Source organism: Pseudophryne corroboree, chromosome 5, assembly GCF_028390025.1.
Source record: "Pseudophryne corroboree isolate aPseCor3 chromosome 5, aPseCor3.hap2, whole genome shotgun sequence".
In the NCBI taxonomy this organism is placed as follows: domain Eukaryota; kingdom Metazoa; phylum Chordata; class Amphibia; order Anura; family Myobatrachidae; genus Pseudophryne; species Pseudophryne corroboree.
The window spans coordinates 131,027,812-131,041,802 of record NC_086448.1 but is presented as its reverse complement, the minus strand read 5'-3'; the positions used below and the strand labels follow the sequence as shown (position 1 = coordinate 131,041,802).

The window sequence follows — 13,991 nt, the reverse complement described above, 5'->3', positions numbered from 1 at the left end:
TTCCTCCTCTTCCTGCAAAGCAGGTGTGGACATGGGCCTGAGGTTGGGATCTGTGAAGGTCCAGATTTCAGCCCTGTCCATTTTCTTCCAGAAACAATTGGCTGCCCCCCCTGAGGTTCAGACCTTTTTGAAGGGAGTTCTGCACATTCAACCTCCCTTTGTACCGCCTACGGCACCTTGGGACCTTAACGTGGTGCTGCAGTTCCTCCAGTCAGATTGGTTTGAGCCTCTACAGGAGGTTGAGGTCAAATTTCTTACATGGAAGGCTGTCACATTGTTGGCCTTAGCTTATGCTAGACGTGTGTTAGAATTGGGGGCTTTGTCTTGTAAAAGCTTTTACTTGATCTTCCACAAAGATAGAGCTGAGCTCCGGACACGTCAGCAGTTCCTTCTGAAGGTTGTTTTGGCATTTCATATCAACCAACCTATTGTGGTGCCAGTGGCTACTGACTCAATTTCGTCAAAGTCCTTTGATGATGTGACGGCTTTGAGAATCTATGTGAAGAGGACTGCTCGTCACAGGAAATCAGACTTTGTTTGTCCTGTATGATCCCAAGAAAATTGGGTGTCCTGCTTCTATGCAGACTATATCTCGCTGGATTAGGTTCACTATCCAGCATGCTTATTCTACGGCAGGACTGCAGTGTCCAAAATCTGTTAAGGCCCACTGTACTCATAAGGTGGGGTCTTCCTGGGCAACTGCCCAGGATGTCTCGGCATTACAACTTTGCCGAGTGGCAACTTGGTCTGGGTCCAACACGTTTGCTAAGTTCTACAAGTTCGATACTTTGGGCTCTGATGATCTGAAGTTCAGTCAATCAGTTCTGCAGGAGACTACGCGCTCTCCCTTCGGTTCTGAGAGCTTTGGTACATCCCCATGGTACTAATGTGGACCCCAGCATCCTCTAGTACATAAGAGAAAATAGGATTTTAGTTACCTACCGGTAAATCCTTTTCTCGTAGTCTGTAGAGGATGCTGGGGTCCACATTAGTACCATGGGGTATAGATGGGTCCACCAGGAGCTACTGGCACTTTAAGAGTTTGTGTGTGGGCTGGCTCCTCCCTCTATGCCCCTCCTACCAGACTCAGTCTAGAAACTGTGCCTGACATCTTCGAGAGAAGGATTTAACACAGATAGTGGCGAGATTCATACCAGCTCACACATACAAGGCACATCAAGCTAACTAGCTTGAAAAACTCAGCAACTGCGAAAACCTTACTTACAAAGTAACAATGCAATACATAACTAAACAAAGTCGTACTGAACCAGATAACGGTTGCAGGAAAACGAAGCGCTGGGCGGGCGCACAGCATCCTCTACGGACTACGAGAAAAGGATTTATTGGTAGGTAACCAAAATCCTATTTCTCTAACGTCCTAGTGGATGCTGGGGACTCCGTAAGGACCATGGGGAATAGACGGGCTCCGCAGGAGACTGGGCACTCTAAAGAAAGATTCAGTACTATCTGGTGTGCACTGGCTCCTCCCTCTATGCCCCTCCTCCAGACCTCAGTTAGAATCTGTGCCCGGCCAGAGCTGGGTGCTCCTAGTGGGCTCTCCTGAGCTTGCTAGAAAAGAAAGTATTTTGTCAGGTTTTTTATTTTCAGAGAGCTTCTGCTGGCAACAGACTCTCTGCTACGAGGGACTGAGGGGAGAGAAGCAAACCTACTCACGGCAGCTAGGTAGCGCTTCTTAGGCTACTGGACACCATTAGCTCCACAGGGATCGAACACAGGTACCTAACCTTGATCGTCCGTTCCCGGAGCCGCGCCGCCGTCCCCCTCGCAGAGCCAGAAGAACAGAAGCAGCAGAAGCATGAAGACATCGAAATCGGCGGCTGAAGACTCCTGTCTTCACTTAAGGTAGCGCACAGCACTGCAGCTGTGCGCCATTGCTCCCACAGCACACCGCTGTGGGAGCACTGTAGGGTGCAGGGCGCAGGGGGGGGCGCCCTGGGCAGCAATTAAGTACCTATTTGGCAAAAATAGACATATATACAGTCTGGGACTGTATATATGCCCGAGCCCCCGCCATTTTTTACACATTAAAGTGGGACAGAAGCCCGCCGCTGAGGGGGCGGGGCCTTCTTCCTCAGCACACCAGCGCCATTTTCTCTTCACAGCTCCGCTGGAAGGACGCTCCCCAGGCTCTCCCCTGCAGTATACAGGTGCATTAGAGGGTAAAAAAGAGAGGGGGGGCACATAAATTTAGGCGCAGAGATATATTTAACAGCAGCTACAGGGTAAACACTAAGGTACAGTGTAATCCCTGGGTTATATAGCGCTGGGGTGTGTGCTGGCATACTCTGTCTCCCCAAAAGCCTTTGTGGGGTCCTGTCCTCAGTCAGAGCATTCCCTGTGTGTGTGCTGTGTGTCGGTGCGCCTGTGTCGACATGTTTGATGAGGAAGGATACGTGGAGGCAGAACAAGTGCAGCTGAGTGTGGTGTCGCCGCCGACTGTGCCGACACCTGATTGGATGGATATGTGGAAGGTGTTAAATGATAATGTAAACTCCTTGCATAACAGATTGGATAAAACTGTAACCTTGGGACAGTCAGGGTCTCAACCCATGCCTGATCCTACAGCGCAGAGGCCGTCAGGGTCTCAAAAGCGCACGCTATCCCAGATAGTTGACACAGATGGCGACACGGAATCTGACTCCAGTGTCGATAACGATGAGGCAAAGTTGCAGCCTAAAATGACTAAAGCCATCCGCTACATGATTGTAGCAATGAGCATTTCTGAGGAAAATCCTGTCCCTGACAAGAAAATTTATATGTATGGGGAGAAAAAGCATGAAGTGACTTTTCCCCCTTCACATGAATTAAATGAATTATGTGAAAAAGCGTGGGATTCCCCTGACAGGAAGGTGATAATTTCCAAGAGATTACTTATGGTGTATCCTTTCCCGCCAACGGACAGGTTACGCTGGGAATCCTCCCCTAGGGTAGACAAGGCGTTGACACGCTTGTCTAAGAAGGTGGCCCTGCCGTCTCCGGATATGGCCGCCCTAAAGGATCCTGCGGATAGAAAGCAGGAAGCTATCCTGAAGTCTGTTTATACACATTCTGGCACACTGCTGAGGCCTGGATGTGTAGTGCGGTAGCTGCATGGACGGATACTCTGTCTGAGGAGATAGATACCCTGGACAGGGACACTGTTCTACTGACCCTGGAACATATCAAGGACGCGGTCCTATATATGCGGGATGCCCAGAGGGACATTTGCCTGCTGGGCTCTAGAGTTAACGCAATGTCCATTTCTGCCAGAAGGGTCTTATGGACTCGGCAATGGACAGGGGATACCGACTCTAAAAAACACATGGAGGTTTTACCTTATAAGGGTGAGGAATTGTTTGGGGACGGTCTGTCGGACCTAGTTTCCACAGCTACGGCTGGGAAGTCAAATTTCTTGCCTTATGTCCCTCCACAACCTAAGAAAGCACCGTATTACCAAATGCAGTCCTTTCGTTCTCAGAAGAGCAAGTAGGTCAGAGGTGCGTCCTTTCTTGCCAGAGGCAGGGGTAGAGGAAAAAAGCTGCACCATGCAGCTAGTTCCCAGGAACAAAAGTCTTCCCCGGCTTCCACTAAATCCACCGCATGATGCTGGGGCTCCACAGGCGGAGCCAGGAGCCGTGGGGGCGCGTCTCCGACATTTCAGCCACCAGTGGGTTCGCTCACAGGTGGATCCTTGGGCTATACAAATTGTGTCTCAGGGATACAAGCTGGAATTCTAGGTGATGCCCCCTCACCGTTACCTAAAATCGGCCTTACCAACTTCCCCCATGGAAAGGGAGATAGTGTTGGCGGCAATTCACAAACTTTTTCTCCAGCAGGTGGTGGTAGAGGTTCCCCCCCTTCAACGGGGAAGGGGCTACTATTCCACTATGTTTGTGGTACCGAAACCGGACGGTTCGGTCAGACCCATTTTAAATTTAAAATCCCTGAACATTTATCTGAAGAAATTCAAGTTCAAAATGGAATCGCTCAGAGCGGTCATTGCAAGCCTGGAGGAAGGGGATTTTATGGTGTCTCTGGACATCAAGGATGCTTACTTGCATGTCCCCATTTATCCGCCTCATCAGGAGTACCTCAGGTTTGTGGTACGGGACTGTCATTACCAATTCCAGACGTTGCCGTTTGGCCTGTCCACGGCACCGAGAGTTTTTACCAAGGTGATGGCGGAAATGATGGTGCTCCTTCGGAAGCAAGGGGTTACAATTATCCCATACTTGGATGATCTCCTCATAAAGGCGAGGTCCAGGGAGCAGTTGCTGATCAGCGTAGCACACTCTCAGGAAGTGTTGCGTCAGCACGGCTGGATTCTGAACATTCCAAAGTCGCAGCTGATTCCTGCGACGCGTCTGCCCTTCCTGGGCATGATTCTGGACACAGACCAGAAGAAGGTGTTTCTCCCGGAGGAGAAGGCTCAGGAGCTCGTGACTCTGGTCAGAGACCTCCTAAAGCCAAAACAGGTGTCGGTGCATCACTGCACACGAGTCCTGGGAAAGATGGTGGCGTCATACGAAGCCATTCCCTTCGGCAGGTTCCATGCGAGGATCTTTCAGTGGGATCTGCTGGACAAGTGGTCCGGATCGCATCTTCAGATGCATCGGATGATCACCCTGTCCCCCAGGGCCAGGGTGTCTCTTCTGTGGTGGCTACAAGGTGCTCACCTCTTCGAGGGCCGCAGATTCGGCATACAGGACAGGGTCCTGGTGACCACGGATGCAAGCCTCCGAGGGTGGGGGGCAGTCACTCAAGGAAGAAACTTCCAAGGGTTGTGGTCAAGTCAGGAGACTTGTCTGCACATAAATATCCTGGAGCTACGGGCCATATACAACGCCCTGAGTCAAGCGGAGCCTCTGCTTCGAGACCAACCAGTGCTGATTCAGTCAGACAACATCACGGCAGTCGCTCATGTAAACCGCCAGGGGGCGGCACAAGAAGCAGGGTGGCAATGGCGGAAGCCACCAGGATTCTTCGTTGGGCGGAGAATCACGTGCAAGCACTGTCAGCAGTGTTCATTCCGGGAGTGGACAACTGGGAAGCAGACTTCCTCAGCAGACACGACCTCCACCCAGGAGAGTGGGGACTTCATCAAGAAGTCTTCACGCAGGTTGTAAATCGATAGGAGCTGCCACAGGTGGACATGATGGCGTCCCGCCTCAACAAAAAATTAATGAGGTATTGCGCCAGGTCAAGGGACCCTCAGGCGATAGCTGTGGACGCGCTGGTGACACCGTGGGTATTCCAGTCGGTCTATGTGTTTCCTCCTCTTCCTCTCATACCCAGGTTACTGAGAATCGTAAGAAAAAGAGGAGTGAGAACAATACTCATTGTTCCGGATTGGCCAAGAAGGACTTGGTACCCGGAACTGCAAGAAATGCTCACAGAGGACCCATGGCCTCTGCCTCTCAGACAGGACCTGTTGCAACAGGGGCCCTGTCTGTTCCAAGACTTACCGCGGCTGCGTTTGACGGCATGGCGGTTGAACGCCGGATCCTAGCGGAAAAGGGCATTCCGGATGCAGTTATTCCTACGCTGATAAAGGCTAGGAAGGACATGACAGCAAAACATTATCACCGTATATGGCGAAAATATGTTGCTTGGTGTGAGGCCAGGAAGGCCCCTACAGAGGAATTCCAGCTGGGTCGATTCCTGCACTTCCTACAGTCAGGTGTGACTATGGGCCTAAAATTAGGGTCCATAAAGGTCCAGATTTCGGCCCTATCCATTTTCTTTCAAAAAGAACTGGCTTCACTGCCTGAGGTTCAGACGTTTGTTAAGGGAGTGCTGCATATTCAGCCTCCTTTTGTGCCACCAGTGGCACCTTGGGATCTTAACGTGGTCTTGGGTTTCCTGAAATCCCACTGGTTTGAGCCACTTAAGACAGTGGAGCTAAAGTATCTCACGTGGAAAGTGGTCATGCTGTTGGCCTTAGCCTCAGCTAGGCGTGTGTCAGAATTGGCGGCTTTGTCATGTAAAAGCCCCTATCTGTTTTTCCATATGGATAGGGCAGAATTGCGGACTCGTCCGCAGTTTCTGCCAACGGTGGTGTCATCTTTTCATTTGAACCAACCCATTGTGGTGCCTGCGACTACTCGTGACTTGGAGGATTCCAAGTTGCTTGATGTAGTCAGGGCTTTGAAGATCTATGTTGCCAGGACGGCTGGAGTCCGGAAAACTGACTCGCTGTTTATCCTGTATGCATCCAACAAGCTGGGTGCTCTTGCTTCAAAGCAAACCATTACTCGCTGGATCTGTAACACGATTCAGCAGGCTCATTCTGCGGCTGGATTGCCGCATCCAAAATCAGTGAAAGCCCATTCCACAAGGAAGGTGGGCTCTTCTTGGGCGGCTGCCCGAGGGGTCTCGGCATTACAGCTTTGCCGAGCTGCTACTTGGTCGGGTTCAAACACATTTGCAAAATTCTACAAGTTTGATACCCTGGCTGAGGAGGACCTTGAGTTTGCCCATTCGGTGCTGCAGAGTCATCCGCACTCTCCCGCCCGTTTGGGAGCTTTGGTATAATCCCCATGGTCCTTACGGAGTCCCCAGCATCCACTAGGACGTTAGAGAAAATAAGAATTTACTCACCGGTAATTCTATTTCTCGTAGTCCGTAGTGGATGCTGGGTGCCCGTCCCAAGTGCGGACTTTCTGCAATACGTGTATATAGTTATTGCTTAACGAAGGGTTATGGTTATGTAGCATCGGTTGAGTGATGCTCAGTTGTTGTTCATACTGTTAACTGGGTAAGTTTATCACAAGTTGTACAGTGTGATTGGTGTGGCTGGTATGAGTCTTACCCTGGATTCCAAAATCCTTTCCTTGTAATGTCAGCTCTTCCGGGCACAGTTTCCTTAACTGAGGTCTGGAGGAGGGGCATAGAGGGAGGAGCCAGTGCACACCAGATAGTACTGAATCTTTCTTTAGAGTGCCCAGTCTCCTGCGGAGCCCGTCTATTCCCCATGGTCTTTACGGAGTCCCCAGCATCCACTACGGACTACGAGAAATAGAATTACCGTGAGTAAATTCTTATTTTTTACTTCATGTTAAATTGCAGAGTTTATTATACGTGTTCTGATTACCAGTGTTCTTTGTGATTAGAGCGTGCACTTTTTTTTTTTTTTTTTTTTTTTTTTTATAATCTCCACCCAGGTGTGGTGGTATAGACTTTGTTAAACTGAACAATTTCCAATGTACCTATGCCCCTGCTACCAGCTGCCAATTAGGATTTTTGTTTTTGTTCTTACTCTCCTAGTCTTTTGGAGGGTGGGATAGGTTTAGAAATGGCATCTAGGAGGGCTGGAAACCTACTTGTAAATGCTGCCTCATTTGTTGCAGTAACGGTGTTTAAGCTTTATAAGGACGTGACAGAATTGCAAGAGTTTAAAAAAAAAATAATATAATAATATATATATATATATATATATATATATATATATATATATATATAATATACACATGAGAGAGAGAGAGAGTTTTATGTTTTTTTTTTATATATTTTTATTTATAGTTTGTATTTCTTTGCGTCCTTGGTTCTGGGCTGCAAATTATTGCATAATGTGTTTTATTTGTTTTTATTGTAGCTTGCACAGAGGAAAATTCAGGAAATTCTGGCTCAGGTAAGAAGACAGCAGCAGCAACAGCAGAAGACAGCGCAAAGTGGACAGCCCCAGCCAAGAAGGAAATAAAGGTTCAGGAAAATGGCCCTTCAGAGACTGATGCCAGACCAAAGACAGACTGCGTAACTGACAGGAACCCAACACCTGTCAGTGCTAACTGGTTACAATATGCCAACTAGCTTGTCACCTGTTTGAGGACCAGGCAACAATTTAAAACTGTCTCTGAGAATGTATTATTTAGGCGCTCAAACTTTTGAAACCCAGCTTTAAAAAATCAAAAAGAGAAAAAAAAAAAAGGAAAATGAAAAACGAAAAAAAAAGGACCCCCTTCACTTCCCTTTTGATCTATTCTCACAAGTTAACATAAATCTTGTTTAGTCTTTTTTTTTATTGTTCTTATTTCCCCAACAATTTTAGAACTTTGTTTAATGAAGCTTTCTCTTATGAGTTATCTGGTTCAAAAAGAAAAGGCATTGCTCTTTATACGTCCAGTTGTATTAGTAAAAGAAAATTTAAATAGTAGAGGGTGAGAATATTGATGGGATAGTGTTAAAAGCTATTGATGAGATTAAGTGTTAGTCCCAGTGTTGAACAAGTGGCATTTTTTTTAATTTGGTTGCATTTTTACTTAACACTGCCATGAATAACCTAAGGGAAGTGTAGAAAGGTGTTGGCCAGGGCATAAAAAGATGAATATGCATTTTACTAAACTACCTCAGGCATTTAGTACCTCAATGAGAAATTGTTCCTTTTTTGCTTTTTTTTATTTTATTTTTTTGGGTATTTTGTATACTTTATAAAGCTAATAGTTCTTGAGCATTTTATTTTTTTAATAAAAATAAAATATCAGCTGCCAGCTAGAAGTGCAGAAATATTTGGTCAGAGAATGCATCTGCTAGCTGATGGCTGATGGGAGTAAAAGATGGGGAGTTGCCTTGGTTTCCCTGAGGAATTCCACAACATCATTTTGCTACAAAATTCAGTGAATGTTCAAAAATAGAAGATACGGAAAGACGTCACCATACAGATAGCAGCATGCAGTTTATTTTTATTTTACTATAAGATGAAAAAAAGTTTGACGGTACTTTTTTCTGGGAATATAACACAAGGAAGTGATGGAAAGAGGCCAGCTGGGTTTGGGGAATATATTTTTAGGATGCTTATAAGACTGGATTTTTTTTAAATCTTTATTTTTGTGTTTTTTATTTTAATTTTTAATTTTATTTTTTTGTGCTGCTTGGTTGAATGCAATTGAACCCTTTGTGCCTTTGACCATCACTACCTAATAATGCTACATTTAAACATTTGCAGCCCTTTTGAACTTTTCCATTCTGTTCAAAGAGCAAGCTTCATCAGTTTGGTAAACAATAAACAAAAATAGGATAAACATTATCTATGGGAGCATAAATATATATATATAAAATATATAAATATATTTCCTTTTTTAAATTTTTTTATTTTTCCATAACCATCAACTAATGCTTCCCATCACATGAAAACATTATGTTCAGTTACCATGACTGGGGTAGAGGGAACAGGGGATGGTTAAACATTTAGTTTGATCATTTGATTGAAAACGAAAGGCTTATGTTTACATATGCAGCCGCAGTAAAAAAAAAAAAAAAAAAAAAAATGAAAATAAAAAAAGAAGAAAAAAAGGGCCACACAAAGCCACTTGGAAGGTTTAAAGCTGAATACAACCGTCTATTCTGGTTTGAAATAGATACAGCAGGGTTTATGCACACTTTATTTTTTTGCAACCAACCATTAACTCTTTCATCTGCCAGTAGCAAGTAGATGACTTAACTACATGCTTCTAGCAGACCCGAGGGTATAAGCGGAAAAAGAAATCAAAAGGCAGGGATAAAAGGAAAGCTACCAAATTCTTTTAATTTCAGAATGTAATTTGAATGATGATTGTGGTAATATTTACACATTCAAGTTTCTACAATAAACTTCAGTCTACCTCAGTTTTGAATATGTGGCAACACATGGTGCATAAAGACTGCTGTGTGTGTGTGTATGTGTGGTCATAACAGAGCCATGCGATTTACCTCTGAACCTTTATTTTTATTTTTTTTGTGATGTTTTTGTGCATGAGATGATCACAATCACCATGCTGCACTGATTTGAGGGGCACAACTAGCAAATACCATTTGTTTCATCATTTTGTTGATCTACCTCTTAGATTCATATTGAAATAGAGGCATTTCTTCATAGAATAGATAATTTCCCAAAGATCATTGTTGTACAGATTAGATCTTTCTTTCTTTTTTTTCTTCTTTCTTTCTTTCTTCTTCCTTTTTTGAAAATGGTCTACAATGTTTTCTTTCTTTTTATTCTTCCACTATACCTTACTAATTTGGTTATTAAAAAAAGAACTCAGAACCTATGTTGTAGTTTTAAGAGAGACATGATTTTTTTTTCTTCTTGACAAGAGTGACTTCATTAAGTGTTTAGAATTTTTCTTACATTGATTAAAAATACTGAACTATGAAAAGTCGTTAAAAATAACATTGAGCTATTGTTGAGGCCTAAGTATAGACCCAACTTTCTTTTTCTTAACATGTTGAAGCAGACATAACTTGATGATTTTCCAAGGATTTTTACGTTACAGATAGGTGCTGCATTTACATCTGCTGATTTAAATACTGTCATATCTCTTTAAATTTCTAGACTGTTCGTGTGGTAATCATGTTATTTTCAATTGAGACTTGGTAACTTGGAGTATTTTGGCAATAGATACAGTAGAAAGTAATACTGTAATGAGTTTAATATCTGCAAAGCATGGATCATTTTTCATCTGTAATGTGCCCCCAAGCAGCTCCACTTGCCAGATGCCTCTGAATGGAATAAAGAGTTTAACTCCTAATTTGCATTTTGTTTATTTTTGTTAATGACCAAAAAGAAAATAATAGTTTAAGTTCATCTCAAATTGGGTATAGTTTTTAAACTGCTAGTAAAAACGTAAACTATTCACTCAGTGCAGTTATGATGGGACTATATGGTGAATATAGATAGAAACAGAATATGATGACCGATAAGAACCACTTCGCCTACCTAATCTGACCATGTACACGCACACAATTACACACTAGGGTTAATTTTTGTTGGGAGACAACCTACCAGTATATTTCTCTGACGTCCTAGTGGATGCTGGGACTCCGTCAGGACCATGGGGAATAGCGGCTCCGCAGGAGACAGGGCACAAAATTTAAAAGTTTGACCACTAGGTGGTGTACTGGCTCCTCCCCCTATGACCCTCCTCCAAGCCTCAGTTAGGTTTTTGTGCCCGTCCGAGCAGGGTGCAATCTAGGTGGCTCTCCTAAAGAGCTGCTTAGAAAAAGTTTGTTAGGTTTTTTATTTTCAGTGAGTCCTGCTGGCAACAGGCTCACTGCAACGAGGGACTTAGGGGAGAAGAAGTGAACTCACCTGCGTGCAGGATGGATTTGCTTCTTAGGCTACTGGACACTAGCTCCAGAGGGACGATCACAGGTACAGCCTGGATGGGTCACCGGAGCCGCGCCGCCGACCCCCTTGCAGATGCCGAATAGAGAAGAGGTCCAGAAACCGGCGGCAGAAGACGTCTCAGTCTTCATGAGGTAGCGCACAGCACTGCAGCTGTGCGCCATTGCTCTCCGCACACTTCACACCAGCGGTCACTGAGGGTGCAGGGCGCTGGGGGGGGCGCCCTGGGCAGCAATGTAATATACCTATTCTGGCTAAAATATATCACATATAGCCCCTGGGGCTATATGGATGTATTTAACCCCTGCCAGGTTCCAAAAAAACCGGGAGAAGAAGCCCGCCGGAAAGGGGGCGGGGCCTATTCTCCTCAGCACACAGCGCCATTTTCCTGCCCAGCTCCGCTGCGAGGAAGGCTCCCAGGACTCTCCCCTGCACTGCACTACAGAAACAGGGTAAAAACAGAGAGGGGGGGCACTTATTGGCGATATTTATAATATTTGAGCTGCTATAAAGGGAACACACTTATTAAGGTTGTCCCTATATATATTTATAGCGCTTGGGTGTGTGCTGGCAAACTCTCCCTCTGTCTCCCCAAAGGGCTAGTGGGGTCCTGTCTTCTATCAGAGCATTCCCTGTGTGTCTGCTGTGTGTCGGTACGTGTGTGTCGACATGTATGAGGACGATGTTGGCGTGGAGGCGGAGCAATTGCCTGTAATGGTGATGTCACCCCCTAGGGAGTCAACACCAGAATGGATGGCTTTGTTTATGGAATTACGGGATAGTGTCAGCACGCTACAAAAGTCGGTTGATGACATGAGACAGCCGGCAAACCAGTTAGTACCTGTCCAGGCGTCTCAGACACCCACAGGGGCTGTAAAACGCCCTTTACCTCAGTCGGTCGACACAGACACTGACACTGAATCCAGTGTCGACGGTGAAGAAACAAACGTATTTTCCAGTAGGGCCACACGTTATATGATCACGGCAATGAAGGAGGCTTTGCATATCTCTGATACTGCAAGTACCACAAAAAGGGGTATTATGTGGGGTGTGAAAAAACTACCGATAGTTTTTCCTGAATCAGAGGAACTGAATGAAGTGTGTGATGAAGCGTGGGTTACCCCAGATAGAAAACTGCTAATTTCAAAGAAGTTATTGGCATTATACCCTTTCCCGCCAGAGGTTAGGGCGCGCTGGGAAACACCTCCTAGGGTGGATAAGGCGCTCGCACGCTTATCAAAGCAAGTGGCGTTACCGTCTCCTGATACGGCCGCCCTCAAGGATCCAGCTGATAGGAGGCTGGAGAATACATTAAAAAGTATATACACACATACGGGTGTTATACTGAGACCAGCAATCGCCTCAGCCTGGATGTGCAGTGCTGGCGTGACTTGGTCGGAGTCACTGTCTGAAAATATTGATACCCTGGATAGGGACAGTATTTTACTGACTATAGAGCAGTTAAAGGATGCATTTCTTTATATACGAGATGCACAGAGAGATATTTGCACTCTGGCATCAAGAGTAAGTGCGATGTCCATATCTGCCAGAAGTAGTTTATGGACGCGCCAGTGGTCAGGTGATGCGGATTCCAAACGACATATGGAAGTATTGCCGTATAAGGGGGAGGAATTATTTGGGGTCGGTCTATCGGATCTGGTGGCCACGGCAACGGCCGGAAAATCCACCTTTTTACCCCAGGTCACCTCCCAGCAGAAAAAGCCGCAGGCTTTTCAGCCGCAGTCCTTTCGTTCCTATAAGAACAGGTGGACCCCTGGATCCTGCAGGTAGTATCTCAGGGTTACAGGTTGGAATTCGAGAAGTCCCCTCCTCGCCGTTTCCTAAAGTCTGCTTTGCCAACGTCTCCCTCCGACAGGGCGACGGTATTGGAGGCCATTCACAAGCTGTATTCTCAGCAGGTGATAGTCAAGGTACCCCTCCTACAACAGGGACAGGGGTATTACTCCACGCTATTTGTGGTACCGAAGCCGGACGGCTCGGTAAGACCGATTCTAAATCTAAAATCTCTGAACCTGTACATACAAAAATTCAAGTTCAAGATGGAGTCACTCAGAGCAGTGATAGCGAATCTGGAAGAAGGGGATTTTATGGTGTCCTTGGACATCAAGGATGCTTACCTTCATGTTCCAATTTGTCCTTCACACCAAGGGTACCTCAGGTTCGTGGTCCAAAACTGTCATTATCAGTTTCAGACTCTGCCGTTTGGATTGTCCACGGCACCCCGGGTCTTTACCAAGGTAATGGCCGAAATGATGATCCTTCTTCGAAGAGAAGGCGTCTTAATTATCCCTTACTTGGACGATCTCCTAATAAGGGCAAGATCCAGAGAACAGCTGGAGGTGGGAGTAGCACTAACCCAAGTAGTGCTCCAACAACACGGGTGGATTCTGAATTTTCCAAAATCCCAACTGATCCCGACGACACGTCTGTTGTTCCTAGGGATGATTCTGGACACTGTTCAGAAAAAGGTATTTCTTCCGGAGGAGAAAGCCAGGGAGTTATCCGATCTAGTCAGGAACCTCCTAAAACCAGGAAAAGTATCTGTGCATCAATGCACAAGAGTCCTGGGAAAAATGGTAGCTTCTTACGAAGCGATTCCATTCGGCAGATTCCATGCACGAACTTTTCAGTGGGATCTGCTGGACAAATGGTCCGGATCGCATCTGCAGATGCATCAGCGGATAAAATTGTCCACAAGGACAAGAGTGTCTCTGCTATGGTGGTTGCAGAGTGCTCATCTGTTAGAGGGCCGCAGATTCGGCATACAGAACTGGGTCCTAGTGACCACGGATGCCAGCCTGAGAGGCTGGGGAGCGGTCACACAGGGAAGAAACTTCCAGGGCGTGTGGTCAAGCCTGGAGACGTCTCTTCA

At 45.8% G+C, this 13,991-nt stretch overlaps 1 protein-coding gene across 2 annotated transcripts in view; it reads left to right on the top strand.

Annotated features, from left to right (window-relative positions):
* The window catches only part of IGF2BP3 (insulin like growth factor 2 mRNA binding protein 3), a 343,371-nt gene extending 332,869 nt beyond the window's left edge, over positions 1–10,502 (top strand). For both annotated transcript variants that reach the window (XM_063921725.1, XM_063921724.1), the window contains one exon: positions 7,595–10,502. In XM_063921725.1, the coding sequence (XP_063777795.1) occupies positions 7,595–7,699 (105 nt within the window). In that variant the 3' untranslated portion in view covers positions 7,700–10,502. The remainder of the gene's footprint in view (positions 1–7,594) is intronic.
* The last annotated feature ends 3,489 nt before the right edge of the window (positions 10,503–13,991 follow it).